Source organism: Sinohyriopsis cumingii, chromosome 5 (assembly GCF_028554795.1).
Source record: "Sinohyriopsis cumingii isolate HCF-2022 chromosome 5, ASM2855479v2, whole genome shotgun sequence".
NCBI lineage: Eukaryota > Metazoa > Mollusca > Bivalvia > Unionida > Unionidae > Sinohyriopsis > Sinohyriopsis cumingii.
The window spans coordinates 153356742-153373364 of NC_142965.1; the positions used below are offsets into that span (position 1 = coordinate 153356742).

The window sequence follows — 16623 nt, forward strand, 5'->3', positions numbered from 1 at the left end:
TTGCCGACTTTGTTTTTAACGGCTCCGCTTGTTTGTATCGACTCGCAACATCAACTACGGTTAGCGCGTATTTGTAACCGTTGTCATGCGGCAAAAATAGTATATCAGCCTGATGAACTTCATTAGGTACGCTGACATCAAAGCGCGAGAAGTTGATTTGTTTAGGCGGTGGTAGATAGATTTGCCATATAGCCTGTTTGGATAACCAATTAGCCGCAGTGGTCTTTGTTACCTTTGCAGCTCTTGCAAGCTTACCAATTGCGGCCTTCCCCTTCCAGTATCCTCTCGGAGAATAATAGATGGATTCCATGTTGTTATTATAAACGCTATCGTTTTCAATTACCAGCGCCAGAAGCTCCGCTTCCAATCATTAATTTACCTTTCATAGCCGATTTTACCAACCATGAGGCCAATTTTTCTTTGACGGATTTATCAGGAATAGCATTTAATGCGTGAATTAATTTTACATCCGCGATATGACGCTGTTGCAGATCGCTACTTTTATAAGCAACATCATGAGCATGACACGCCTTATCGATAGCGTTTATTGGATACTCACCGGGTTTGGGCTGATTTTGATCATCGAGTCTAATATCTAATCGTGTTCCGGGGCCACAGTAGTTATATCCTGGGAGGTGTTTTTCTCCTGGATACTTTGCCCACGGTGTTCCGGGGAGTTTTGCCAATTTGGCTGCGATGTCACCTCCTCGCTTTTTTTTAAAACATCTCCGGGTCTAATAGAAATAAATCTAAATTTCTTTGTACCGCATTGTACACACTTACCAGTAAGGGCCGATCTGTTATTTCTTGTTGTAGCGGTTGTCATATCATTTGTGCCAGTACGCACTCTGCACTTCACACAATATAGATCCATAATTTATGTATAGAGATATGAATATAATTGATTTTTCGGCGACTAAAACAAGAGAACCAGTTAAGCATGTTGCAGCGTTACCAAACTCGATCCGGATGATTATCATCGGACCATCTGGATCCGGCAAGACGCAATTGTTACTCAATTTAATAATGAGATGGATGAAGTGGGATAAGTTGTATTTGGTTGCTCCTAGCGTAGATGATCAACGATGCTACGAGGTGTTGAAAGATTTCAACGAGAATGCATCAGCGATCGCTAAAAAAAATGTCATCGAGTTTATTACGGATATCAATGATGCACCGGGTATTGATGATATTGATGGCGACGTTAACAATCTAGTCGTGTACGATGATGTTATGTTAGACAATCAAAAAAACCCAGCTAGAATATTTTCCAGAGGCAGGCATAAAAACACTGACGTGATATATGTCACTCAACGATACACTCAGATTCCAAAAGTAATTAGAGACAACTGTAATATTCTTGCTGTGTTCAACGGCGTTGATACACACACGCTACGAAATATTTGGCAGACATGGTGCTGCGGTGACATGGACTTTAATACTTTTCGAAACTTTTTTAGTCATGCTCAGTCGACCCCACATGGATTCGTAACGATAAATTTACATGATCCTCGGACACGATATCGTATCGGACTTGACCAAATATTCGGTTAGTTGTAAATAATTTTCATTGTAAATAACCACTTAGCAGCAGAGGGGGCGATGACATCGACGCGGTCGTCGATGTGCTTACCGGACGCTGACGACGCTGGGGATCGACGCGCAGAAGGTGTTAATTAAACCAAATGACGTTTGGATGATCCCCCAACGACGTCGTCGTTTTTTTTTTACCAGGCGCTGACGACACTAGATCGTTGAGTTGCAGAAAGTAATAATTAAGCAAAATAACGATTGGACAAAATGTCGGATTCGCCCCCTCTGCTGCTTGTCCCCTACGATTACTCTTCTATAATGCATTACGGTGTCACCGTAAGTGGTTATTTTGATAATATCCTCAATCAACTATCGTTGATCTTGTATGTTTTGTATAATGTATCTAAATGAGGTCATACATACACGAACATCATACAAACACACAGGCAAACACACACACACACACACACACACACACACACTACAGGTTTAAAGAAAGGTAATATGGTAGCATATCGAGGAGCTTGGTAAATTTCATTGGAATATGTAAAGAAAGGTAACCAATTTTGGTCAAGACTTCGTTTGGTCTGGTCTAGTGCATCTATAATTGATATAGGAACTCTACGTCTTACAATTATCATAGAGACGTAAACGTTCCATAGACATACACATGTTACAGTTTTATCTCTGAAATGTCTGATTATCACAGTTAGTATTATAAACAGAATACATACATTTATAATGTAACCATCTTCCTGTTTATTGGGTCCGTTTTTTGTCGATAATCTCGCTAGGAACATATTCGCCATTTGTCAGCCATGGTTCTTCAGATCAAGATTACTCCAAGGATGGCTGTCAGTTTGACAGCAATATGATAATAGACATATGGGACCAACATGTTGTATCGATGTATAAAGAATGTAAGAAAGATGGTGGACAGATGATCGCTATCTTTTTTCTTTTCTATTTTCTTTCTCACCTTATCAATATCATATTCATGTGAGACTGATTCTAATATGGGACATTCACCTTTTGTCTGTGTCAGAACACAGTCCTGTAGAATGTACTTACATTATATCATCCCTAAGATTGGACATGCACCTTTTGTCTGTGTCAGAACACAGTCGAGTATAATGTATTTACATTATATCACCTCTTCAGGCATTCTCCAAGGGTGGAGGGTTGAAAACAATACGTGTCAAGTACCCAAAAAAAGAGACTAGCGTAGGAGAACTGTACATGAAAGAACTCTCATTCACAGATGTAGAAATCGTAAACAAAATGTACAAATGTTCCGGTAAGTACCGAATTTTTTTTTTATTTTATAATTTGAAATATAATGCATTTAATTGACTTCAGCTTTACTCAGCTGATGACTTTTATTTTAAATACAATGATCACATTAAACAATGGCATACGTTTTATTTTAACGACTTTATTTCAAACATGTAAAATGTAATGCATACCGTCCAGGTTGTAAGTCAGATGCTTGAAACAGATTGAAGACAAAATAGGTTTGTAATCAGAAAATAAAATGTTTAAAAATGATATTTCTTTAATCCATAAACTTGTGCCTATATTTTTTTTATGTGGTGCTAGCCTGAAAAGTTCAAAATACTTAAATAAAAGTAAGTTCAAGTAATTAAAAGTAATTGTATAACCTCTTTTTTCCAGCAAAGTGTGATCCAAGCATTCAGTGTTCCGGTGGCTACGTTGATGAAAACTGCCGATGTGTTTGCAAAAACGGTTCTCAGGATTGTCAGGCCGGAGGAACAATAAAACCTTCAGATAGTAAGTAATAAGTACGACATATATATGATACGGAATAAATTGAAATACAAAGAACTGAATTTTATTGTTTGGAGGTAATTGGCCAGTACGATGTGTTTCGCTCACAAGAAGGAAAATACAGCAGTCCCAGTGTCAGCAGATTGAGTTAATATTCTTCTGTTTAACATGCTTAAGAGTTTAAAAACCTCAGTGTATCCCCCTGAGTATTAAGGGGCGAAGTATAATATGTCATTTGCATTCTTTTACTATGTCGTTATAATGAATCCCCTGAGTATTAAGGGGCGAAGTAGATTATGTAATTTGCATCCTTCGATTATGCCGTAAGAATATATCAGCCTGAGTATTAGGGGGTGAAGTAGATTATGTCGTTTGCATATTCTACTGTGTCGTAACGGTTAGAAAGTATACCCTGCATAATAGAGAGTGTAGTTTATGGCCGTTTCACTCGTCTTCCATATCGTAAGATGTATCCCCTCCATACTAGAGGGTGTGAAATATGCCCATTACACTCGTCTTCCGTGTCATATGAGGCGACTATTAGTAGGAACGTTTTTGTGATGGGTTGTGTCCCGTAATCATGATCACACCTAGAAGGTCTTAAACGTTTTAAAAGAAACATTTCTAGTAAATACTACAAACTGTTTAAGCATTTTATCTTTTTTGCTTATGTCCTTTTGTATCTTATTGGATATTAAAACAAATTCTTCACTGAATATCCAGGATAATACTGCTGTGTCTTTAAACCCTATCCAACTATCCTTACATACATACATCCCATTTTGATTAATCTGATGTAATCTTTGTTGAAGAGGAAATAAAGTCAGTCAGTCAGTCAGTCATACATACATACATACATTCCTCAGACTTCCGGGGACAGTTAATATCATCATTATTATTATTATTATTACAAACTGATCCTTCGGCTTCAACTATCAATGTCTATCCCCAACTTGTTTTGAAATATAAACCTGCTGTAATCAATCGTGGTTATACTAGATGTTATTTATCATCAAGCTAGCGTCCATCTTAGTCTGCTTCATAGTGATGATTCCGTTAAATGTGGGGTCTTAACTATTTCGAGAAATAACTGACAAAATTACGAAGATTCCTTTTTCCAAAGGCTAACCAATGGCACAATACCAACTATTTCCTGGCTCTGTATTTAGAACGTTATTGTTTATTGGCACACTAGAGTAATTGTTGTACCAAGTTGTCTTTGAACATACATACATACATACATTCCTCCGACTTCAGGGGACAGTTTCCATCAGTTACCTTTAAAATAAAAGTATGAAAGAATGATGCTATTAGGAATGGAAATACGAGAGAAGTGACAAAGATAATTTTCTAACAATAAGTAGAAATACATTATTATATACAGATTATAAATAATGCCAACATTATTGTAGAAAAATATTTCTTCTCTTGATCTTTTTTCCACCAGTGTTGGGGTTAAAATAAATTTGAAAAATAAAACACAAGAAATAGAATAAATCAAAAACATGCATCATAAGGAAGTAAGCATATTTAGTATTACTGTTATACAACTGAATTTAAAAACAAATATAACATATACAAAACGTTGCATAATATATTACACCTGGTTTTAAATAAACCTTCCACGTTTCAGGAAACTGTACAGACAAGTACGACGCAATTCAGTGTCAGAGCTGGGCTCGGGCAGGGGAATGTGACAAGAATCCAACGTGGATGGTACCAAATTGCCAAAGAGCTTGTGGAAAATGTTCTTTATCCGGTAGGAAATTACTAGAATGCTTAAACGGGCTTAATGTCTTTGGACTGGTTCTATATTTTTCGACTTGTTCTAACTAGACCTTTCCCGGGTTGGTTTTCCAGTTTAATTTGCTTATAGTTTCGAAAACCCGGACCATTTGACAAGTCACTCGAAGCCCTTTTGGAACAATCCTTTACCGCCCATTACTGATTAAATTGAAGTTTTCTGCGTTTAAGATCCGTGTAACAGTCCTTGTGCATACGAATACATGTAAGACAAATATTCATATACTGACGATCATGCAAATATCACCCGAGCGTTAAAGATTTTTGTCTTCAGCTACATCTTCTAAGTGGGTATCTTGATAGTACCATCTCACATCTTCGTGGGTTCGAGTCTCGGGTTTGGCCAATGTGGGTACGTGAGAAAGATTGCCAGTAGCTTCTCGTGGGTTGGTGGTTCTTTCTGGGATTTTCCCGGGTTCATCATCCACCATTTATACAGACCAATATGTATAACCTATATTGTGCTGAAAAATGGCGTTAAACCCTATAATACCTACAACATGGATAGAAAAGATGTACTCAAATGATTTCGAAGACTTCACGTTTCAATTCGCTAAAGTATTTCATGTGCCTCGTAGCTTTTGTTCATAATTGGCAGTCGCTGTAATAAATGAAATGAAACCACGTGTCTTGAGTGAAAATACATGTGCAGAATTGTATTATGTCTTGTAACCGAAATGTCTATATGGGAACAGAATAGTATCAGTTTACCAAGACATATGTTATTAGATTTTGAGATTTTGCTCTGTAAAATGAAAACGAATGAGGTCATTAATTCTGCACTTTTACCTTGATAGTAAAATACGACTTCCACAACACTACGTTTATTGTTTGACTTTTACTAATAAATTTCCACCTATTTGAGAAAATAATCTTCTGTGTAACATACGATACTAACCGTTACTAGCGTCAATGCTCGGTTTTGGAAATCTGTCTTTAACGACAAGTCTTTGTTGTCTTTAGCTTAAAAGAAACTCATCTTCGACATTATTATTATTAGTAGTAGTAGTAGTAGTAGTAGTAGCATTTAAATATTTTAAATTTAAATTTATTAAATTTAAATTATACATTTTTTTACTATATCCTAATTACTGAATGTTTATTATAATTTAATTTATTATTAATTCAATTTTACAATTTTAAAATTAATACATACAATTTAATTTTAATCTTTTTATAGTTATTATATTATAATAATTTTGTAATTTATTGTGTCATTAGCATTATAATTTTATAAAATTTAATTAATTATTCCAATTATTATTATTTTTTAACTTATTTATTATTATTATTATTATTATTACAAATTGATCCTTCGTTTTCCACTACATACATACATACATACATACATATATACATGCATACATACATACATGCATACATACATAGAGTGTATAATATTAACATATAAACACGTTCACCACTGTGTAAAAGTTATTATTTTTCTTTAAAGAAATTCAAGTCATGAATAACATTAAGTACTTATTTCTGATTTTTAAAAATTATATTTAAAATCTTCAGATAGTAATGACTTTCTAATTTTAATACACGAGTGAGGATAAGGTCTGAGCAAACCAAATGATTTCAATCCCAGGAACAAGGTTGATTTTTGCCACTTTTCTGATAATGAACATGTTTCACTTTGTTGATTAGTTGGTCATTTGGTAAATAGGTTGAAGTCTCTGTTGCTTGTCCATTACGACAGACTAACTGTTTTTGAAATTACTTTTTGCAGCCGGCTGCCAAAACAAACACAATAATTCCATCGAGTGTGACCGTTGGGCGAGCGAAGGTAAATGTGAGGCTAATCCTCTGTGGATGATTCCAAATTGTCAGAAGTCGTGCCGCTCATGTGACAAACCAATACCCACACAAGCGCCAGCCACAACCCCCGTTCCGGATGTTGGTGTGTTAATTAAGAAAGAATATTATCATTCCGTTTGGATTATAATTAATAAATTATAGAAGCTATATGTCCAGTGAAATTTTATAGAATTCATCTTTTTTAACTTACGACGTCACGATGGATGATCTGATATGATACTATTTTCAGAAAGTAATCTTGTTTAGTGTAAATGATTTAAACAATATAATACATAAACTTGTATCATCTTTATGGTGAATAATGCTCATGTTGGATCAGACGGGTTGACAGTCAACTGTGTATCATTTTAACGTCAACATACTAATTGTGCTTGCTATCAGACATGAATATTTAAGTTGTAACGCGATAACTATTTCGAGAAACTACTGACAAAAGTAGGAAGATTCATTTTTACAAAGACAAACCATTGATTCTATGCCACCTATTTCCTGGATCTAAGTTTAGAACGTTATTTTTGATTTGCACTCTAGAGTCATTTTCGTATCGAGTTGCCGTTGAACATACATTCATACATAGGTGCATGCCTGCACACACGCACGCACGCACGGACGCACGCACACACACACACATACACACACACACACACACACACACACACATGCATACATACATTCCTCCGCCTTCCGGGGACAGTTTCCATCAGTTACCTTTAAAATAGAAGTGTGAAAGAATGTTGCTATCAGGAATGGAAAGACGAGAGAAGTGACAATGCTAATCTTTCTCACAAGAAGTAGAATTACATTATTATATATAGATAATAAATAATGCAACATTATTGTAGGAAAATATTTCTTCTCTTGATCTTTTTTCCACCAGAGTTGGGATTAAAATAAATTTGAAAAATAAAATGCAAGAAATAGAATAAACCAAAAACATGCATCATAAAGAAAGAAGCATAATTTGTGTTGCTGTTATAGAACTTAATAACAAACATACCATATATACAAAACGTTGCTATTTTCTGAGTGCTGCACAACATATTACACCGGGTTTTAAATAAACAATCCACTTTTCAGGAAACTGTACAGACAAGCACGATGCAGTTCAGTGTCAGAGCTGGGCTCGGGCAGGAGAATGTGACAAGAATTCAACGTGGATGGTACCAAATTGCCAAAGAGCTTGTGGAAAATGTTCCTTATCCGGTAGGAAATTACTATAATGCATAACCGGGCTCGATGCCATTGGGCTTGTACTATAATTTTACATTTCCACTGGTTTTATATTGACCCCCTTCCCTCAGGTTTTCCGGTTAAACTAATATACTTATAATTTCAAAGACCCGGAACATTTGATCAGTCACTCGAAGCCCCTTTGGAATAATCCTTTAGCCGACTATTACTGATTAGACTGTAGCTTTCTGCGTTTCAGATCTGTATAACAGTTTTTGTGCATGCGAATACATGTAAGATAATTCTTCAAATGCTGACGAGTATACAAATATTACCCGTACATTACAGACTTTCGACTTCAGCGACTTTTTCCACGTGGATTCTTTAATAGAATCATCTCACCTCTGCGTGCGTTTGAGTCTCGAGCTCGGCCGATGTGTGCACGTAAGCGAGCTTGCCAGTAACTTCTCGTGGGTCGGTGGTTCTTTCTGGGGTTTTCCCGGCTTCTTCCTGCACCATTTATACAGACCGACATGTATAGTCTATAGTGTGCTGAGAAATGGCGTTAAACCATATAGCACCACCAACAACATCCTGGATGGAAAAGATGTACTCAATTGATTTCAAAGACTTCACTTTTCATTGCAGTCAAGCATTTGTTGTGCCTCGTAGCTACTGTTCATAATTGGGAGTCGCTAAAATCAATATAATTAAAACCACGTGTCTTAAATGAAATTGTGCTAAATTGTATCACATGTTGTAACCGAAATGTCTATATACAAATAGAATAGTATCGATTTACCAAGACATATGTTATTAGATTTTGAGATTCTGCTGTGTAAGAAGAAAACGAATTTGAAGGTCATTAATTCTGCTCTTTTACCTTGATAGTAAAATACTACTCCCACAACATTACGTTCATTATTTGACTGTAACATTGAAATCTCTCCTTATTTGAAAAAAGAAACTTCTGTATAACACACGATAGTAAACGTTACTAGCGTCAACGCTCGGTTTCGGAAATCAGTCATTACCGACAAGTCTTTGTTGTCTTTAGCTTCAAAAAAAAAATCTTCAACATTATTATCATTATTATTATTATTATTATTATTATTATTATTATTAAAATATTTTAAATAAAATTTATTGAATTTAAGTTATATGATTTTTTTCTAAATCATAATTATTGTACATTTATTTTTATTTTAATTTATTATTAATTAAATTATTACAGTTTGAAATTTTAATATAAAATTGTAATTTTAAATTATTTTATAGTTATTATATTATAATAATTTTATAATTTTATTTATCACTAATTTTATCAAATTTAATTTATTATTTTATTATTTATGTTTTTACTTATTTATTTATTTTTTTTGTAATTGTTGTTATTATCATTATTATTATTATTATTATTATTATTATTATTACTATTATTATTAATATTACAAATGGATTCTTATATTGTTCTGATCAAGGTCCATCGACATCAGACAATGTACGACTCGCTAATACCACAGTAAACACAAAGAATGAAAAACTACTAATAAATAAAGCGAATGAACAGGCACCTGCTGACAACACATTGTAATTTATACACAATACAATTTACTTGCGTAGGTGTCATACGTCATACTCAATGGTTCCTTTATATTATGAATACGATTTACAACTTGCAGGAAGAAAACAAATTCGTCCAACCTTTTTTATATATTGGTTATTTATTGATTCAATTCAAGTTTTACCAGTGTAAATTGCATTCAAGTTCCTTCCTTTGGTCTGGGTGTGTTCTTATTTTCCATCCACAGTTTGGTTCATAAGTAGAAATATACTAGCTATACAATTAATACTAGTATATTGCTTTCTGCTGTTAAATCTTCTCTGTCTCAGTCTTGTACCCCTGGTAATATAATGATTAAAATGATATATAAATGAAACCCTCTCTCTCTCTCCCTCTCTCCCTCTCTCTTTCCCTCTCTCTCTCTCTCTCTCTCTCTCTCTCTCTCTCTCTCTCTCCTTGTTAAGTAAACGTAATATTTTACTTAAATTTTAATATCCTTGCTAGCAGGAGGTCAGAGCACTCAGTTTTCTGGTATGCCTAAAGGATGCCTGCGTAGGAGCCAGTTTACATGTAATTAGAACGTTTCTGAAAACAGTTTATGAGCAATTATAGCTAAACAGAGAGAGAGAGCGAGAGATAGAGAGTATTGCTATAATCATTTAACTATTATCTAAGAGTGGGATTGAGGTAGATGGCATAACTGTAAAACACAACAGACAAACAAGGAAAATAAACCAGGAGTTCCTTGTTTTACCTATATACGTTACTTGACCTTCTGGCACTTCTATAGTTAGATCTTGTTTCTGTGTTAGATGAAAATTCTTTGAAAATCCTGATGACTCAATTATTATGCATTTGTAAGTTGGATTGTGCTGACTTTTGTCCATGATTATATGTCGCGTATATATCATTTGTATTATGATTTACCTTTGTCCATAATTGCCTTTTTTAGGTCAGATAAATACATTTTCCGCAAAACAGAGCATTTAAATAGCACTTTCTTAAGATAATAATTTATAACCTTTCACTTACTACGCACTATAGTGATATTGTTCTATATCAAACCCACATAACCTTTGAAGCCTATTCGTATTAACTACAGCCCTTGAGATGATAGGCATCGTATGTCTCAAACAAAAGGAATGATCGACAACTCGTGAATACATTTTGTGAAAAACGGTTTGTTGGAAATTACCTATTAGTTTGTGGTCATCATATGCAATTAGCGGAATAGTTTCTTTAAAAATAAATAAAATGACGTGCTCTTCGTGTATAGCATAGACCTGGATATTGTATTGTAACATAGACCTGGATATTGTCATGTAACATAGACCAGCATGTTGTATTGTAACATAGACCTCGATATTGCATTGTAACATAGACCAGCATGTTGTATTGTAACATAGACCTCGATATTGCATTGTAACATAGACCTGGATATTGTATTGTAACATATACCTGGATATTGTATTGTTGCAGATAATGGAATACAGATCCTGGTGATAGCGGTTGTTGCAGGACTAATCGTTGCTATCGTCATTCTTGTGACTGTGATAATTGCATTGAAAAGGTTGGTTTTCTTTTCCACATATTTATTTTCTCTGTATTATTGACTGATTAATTCATTAGTACAGTTTCTTTACCGCAGATGCCTATCAAACATAAATAGATATGGAATGCCTCCATTTGTCCGTTTTTTGACCTAGTCTATCTTCGTGCTTGTCACTCAGTCAGTCACATATTGAATTCCTTCACTAGTATGACGTGGTGAATCAAATTCATGACCGAGGTCACGTGTAAAGAATGGATGAATTGTTTTTATCATGCAGGGAGGTATCCTGGAAGTGAATAAAGATGAAATTAGCGAATGACTTAAATGACTGAGACGTTACCAGAAACTCGTATTTACAAGCACTAAGAAAACTAAAGACAATCGAACATCGATAGGATTATGCAATCTTTATTACGTTTTTAAGACTGGGTCACCGAAGGTACTAAATGCTGACCATGTCTCGTAATGTAGAAAAATGCTGTACCTAATCAAATCCATAAATTATTTATATTGAAAGGAGTTCATGACTAGACATGAAGGACAAGTAAAGATAATTTGTTTTTAAAACGCTTGGTGGTAGGTCACAAGCAAATTATTTCAGAGAATAGGAATCATGGTACCGTGACCATTTTGATCAAACATTAAACTAGATTTAACATTGATTTGCTATGAAGTTAGTTGTTTAAAAAATGTTTAATAGTTTTGTTGTAACTGGCACTTTGTAGAAATATATCTAATTATCTCAACGTTGAATACACTAAAGGAATTTATTGGATACCGTTCTCAAAAAGATCTTCATCAACGGCTCTTTTCAGACTAGGAATAAGGGTATACACAACATTAAATAGCAAATACACGCTCGTCAGGATCTTACTGTAAGTAAGCAACGAAACATGAGTTAGAGTCTCATTTTAATTTTAAAATCAATCAACTTAGAGTCTCATTTTAATTTTAAAATCAATCTGTCTAGTAAAGGAATGAATGTATCATTTCAACCTGATTGAGTATCGGAAAAAAAACCTATGTTTAATTTCAGATATCAAAATTATAAAGGAAATGGTTGTGTGTCGTTTGATTTCTTTGAAAACTTGACTGATTGAACTTTCCGACATTTACTTAATCATGCTCAGGGTAGAGGATTCTGAAGAAAGCATTTTTACAAGACGTGTATGCTGTCAAAGTAATAGATTAAATTAACTATGCTTTGTATGCACAACTTTTAGCTTTTACAAGACTTATATGATGCCGCCATAATACGTTAAATTCATTATACTTCTTAGGTACTACGTTTAGCTTTTACAAGACTTATATGATGTAGCAGTAATACATTCAATTCACTATACTTCTTAGGTACTAATTTTAGCTTTTACAAGACCTGTTTGATGTCACAGTAATACATTAAATTCACTATACTTCGTATGTACAATTTTAGCTTTTACACGACTTGTATGATGTCGCAGTAATACATTAAATTCACTATGCTTCGTAGGTACTAATTTTAGCTTTTACAAGACGTGTATGATGTCGTAGTAATACATTAAATTCGCTATACTTCTTAGGTACTAATTTTAGCGGATTTTGCTGTTAATTAAAGCTATCCAAGATCATTCTGTCAATAACGATAAGACCCATTTCCCGGTAGTATGTAAAATGTAATAGTACAACACTGTAGTTTTTGCAACATTATGAAGCTAGATATCAGCATAATCAACCATTCCCAATGTGTAATATTAAAAAACTGGATATATACCAGATTAACGATTCCCCATGTGTAATATTACAAAACTGGATAACTACCAGATTAACAAGTCCCCATGTATAATATCACGAAACTGGAATTTTACCAGATTAACGATTCCCCATGTGTATTATATCGAAACTGGATATCTACCAGAATAACGATTTGACAGTATACTGCTTTACTCTCAATGCTTAACTCTCAATGCATGATATTTCTTTTAATAAAGATGAGGTAGATGGTGGTATGTATATATTCATTCGCCTACCTCATCGCGGAGTTTATGCAATGGTTATATTTTATGATATGACTGCTAGAAAGTTAGTTCGTATCTCAAAATTGTAATTCTGTATGCAGAATACTAACACTTGTTAGAATATGGCATCGACAGCAGGAAATGGTGTGCCATATGGTCAAATGCACGACTTAAGAAGATGAATCTAGACACTAAAATTTAAAGTCAAAGCATTTATTTGCTCACACCTATAACATGCAATTATATTGGCAGAAAGATTTATGCGAAGACGATAAAGATATAATCCATATCTTTGATCGAATACTTTCAGGAGGTGTAATAATTTTAATAGTTGTTGAAGTGACAAATAAATAGGAGGAGGTGTAAAAGTTTTAATAGCTGTCGAAGTGACAAGAAAAAAGAAGGAAGTGTAATAGTTATATTTGCTGTCGAAGTGACAAATAAATAGAAGGAGGTGTAATAGTTTTAATAACCGTCGAAGTAACAAATAAATATAAGGAGGTGTAATAGTTTTAATAGCTGTTGATGTGGCAAATAAATAGGAGATGTAATAGTTTTAATAGCTGTCGAAGTGACAAATAAATAGGAGGTGTAATAGTTTTAATAGCTGTGGAAGTGACAAATAAATAGGATGTGTCATATTTTTAATAGCTGTCTAAGTGACCAATAAATATAAGAAAGACAAATGTAGGCATTGATACTTACACTACAGAGGACAAGACTAAACATCCAATAATTTAGGTCTACGTGAGAAAACTTTATTAAGGCATAGTCCTTGCCTACAAAAAGTGATTTTCAGCATCAATATTTCGGAGATGTATACTCTGCCAGAGTTGTTATGTATATCACGCTTATGAGTACGTACTAAAATACATGTGACATCATATGTGGTTTGTAGCAACATTCCTAAATACTTAAATCACATGTGACTTTAAGGTTGTGCAACATTAACTAGGTAAAACTCAAATTTGTCTACGATTGAGGCGTTAAATATAAGTTACATTTGATGCATATTCGAAAATGGTATTACATATATTTTTTCTTTTCTGAAACAATTATATGTTAACTTGTGTACGGTCGGACATACGTGTTACTAGTGTCTAGGAAATAATATGAAATAGTCATGTATAAAAGGTATGCTAAAGATTGTTATAATGATTGTCTCCCCTTAACTTGTGTAACTATTCAATTAGTAACTGTTGAATTAGTGTGTATTTAATTAAATAACTTATTTATAAGGTATAATACAATCTATGCTAACGAAATTCAAACATATTTTTCTCATTCTTTACAGGCGATTACCGAGGAATGAATACGAAGTGCCGGTAAATAGCAGTGCACATGATAGACAGTCACACATATATTCGAACTTGAATCTGCCTTCTCCGACTTAAAAGGAAGAGATCAGTTTCATCCGAGAAAAAAAGAGACACAGTATGTGTCTATTAATGACATATGCACGTACTTCTAATGAAAAGCATATAAGTATGTAATTAAAACAGGAAGAGACAATGCCACAACTGACATGATTAGATCAGTTTTACAATTTATTTGGCTAACAAAGACGTTTAGAGACTTAAAATACCATTCCGTTTGTATATTTGAAGAAACAGATTATCAGTGTCCGAATAAGCATATCAGCCTGTGTTGAATCAAGAGCATTAAATACTTTACGTATATTTGCAAAAATGCAATCAAAGGTAATCAATATATTTTCTTTGCTGAACGTTCGGAATGAGGGTGCTCACAATGTCTACCCGGCGTCCTTCGTATCTATACATGGTATATGTCATACTATTTGTCATAGTGTACATTTAAAGTTCTTTCATTTTATAAATTATTCGTATTAAAACCTCAGACCGCATTATGAAAATTGAAAAGTTTGGATATTCGCTATGGAAAAAAGTCGATAACTTCATGACCTGTTTAACCAAGCACATGTTAACGCATGGATCAATTTTTGACAGATGAGCGTCACTTTTTGTATTACTGAATGCGTAACAATAATTTGTACAATGAACCCATTGTGTCAAGACGTGCAAGAAATCGTGTTGTGTATATTTAATTTGCATTGTTGTTTCCTTGTTAAAACTTTTTTCATTATATGCTGTGGGTTATGTAAAAAAATATTTTTTTTTTGCTATCCTTGTCCAAATTAAGTTCAGTCTATACCTGACCAAAATGTTAGATTGTTAAACAAAATCTGTATACAGCTAATACATAGATAGTATTTTCCCACTAATTATCGGTTTAGTATTAGGATTATTATTAATAGAAGTACACATATTTATCATGGTTTGATAAATTATGTTCTTTGTCATAATTTTAGTAACATACATCTCATTATCACTATGATTTTAGTGTAAACATTTAGAACCTTCTAGGATCAAATTTTCCATTGGGTAATATTTCTTTTAGAATATCCTAATTGTGACTATGGTTGGGGGGGGAGTGGCCGAGTGGTCTAAAGCGCTTTCCGTTACGGATCACTGCTATCTCACCTCTGTCTGCGTGGGTTTGAGTGTAGGATTCGGCCAATTTGGGTATGTGAGAAAGCTTGCCAGTAGCTTCTCGTGGGTCGGTGGTTCTTCCCGGGGTTTTCCGGGATTTTCCTCCACCAATAATACTGGCCGCTATGCAGAGTGTGCTGAAAAATGGCGTTAAACCCCACAACAATAATTACGATCAGGTAGAAGAGTATAAAATCTTGTTTTTTTAATCAATTATATATTCATGATATAAGATATGAGCATAATCGGCTGTATTATTGTTGTGTTCAGGCTTTCATCTGGGTTGTGATTTATTTATTCGAATTATTTAATTCCAGTTATCTTTCTCTGGAAATAATAAGTGCTCAAAATAAAGGATTCTGAAATAGAGACTTAGAATTGTAAGTGAAATTTTAAATATGGATATATTCTTTAATTGGATTATTGTGATTCAACAAATGACTGTTGGCACATCACTATGATACAGGCCACCAAAAGCACATCGGCACTTCCACTTCCAGCGTTGGATTTATTTTAAAATACCTCGAAATGGTGTTCCGAAAAGTAATCATTAGAACTTGTCTTCAAAATTCTAAGAATATTTGCGAATTATTTTGCAATATGAATACCAGAAGTTTGTTTTTATATTTTTTCACTTTGTATTGTATGAAAAAAAATTATTTATTAAATTTTACAACATTTCTTCGTTTTCACCCTTATCTATTACCTATTTCCAGACCATATAATCGTAATATATGAAACAATTATTTTTCTTGATATTTGCTTTATTGTTCTATCAAAGAACCATCTACACAAAATGATACAATAGCAAGTACATTTTCTAATGTTTGGTACGTTCTAAATATATCTGCAACTAATTTTACTCTCTCAAACTCCTGATTTCGC

General features: G+C 33.8%; 1 protein-coding gene across 3 annotated transcripts in view; it reads left to right on the plus strand.

Moving 5' to 3' along the window:
* The window catches only part of LOC149800490 (zinc metalloproteinase nas-14-like), a 42615-nt gene extending 26196 nt beyond the window's left edge, over positions 1 to 16419 (plus strand). For 2 of the 3 annotated variants that reach the window (XM_089960124.1, XM_089960125.1), the window contains exons 8-15: positions 1827 to 1869; positions 2695 to 2830; positions 3208 to 3324; positions 4955 to 5080; positions 6860 to 7030; positions 8026 to 8151; positions 11162 to 11252; positions 14523 to 16419. In XM_089960124.1, coding sequence (XP_089816250.1) covers positions 1827 to 1869; positions 2695 to 2830; positions 3208 to 3324; positions 4955 to 5080; positions 6860 to 7030; positions 8026 to 8151; positions 11162 to 11252; positions 14523 to 14622 — 910 coding nt within the window. In that variant the 3' untranslated portion in view covers positions 14623 to 16419. The remainder of the gene's footprint in view (positions 1 to 1826; positions 1870 to 2694; positions 2831 to 3207; positions 3325 to 4954; positions 5081 to 6859; positions 7031 to 8025; positions 8152 to 11161; positions 11253 to 14522) is intronic. The other variant, XM_089960126.1, reaches the window with a different exon arrangement.
* The last annotated feature ends 204 nt before the right edge of the window (positions 16420 to 16623 follow it).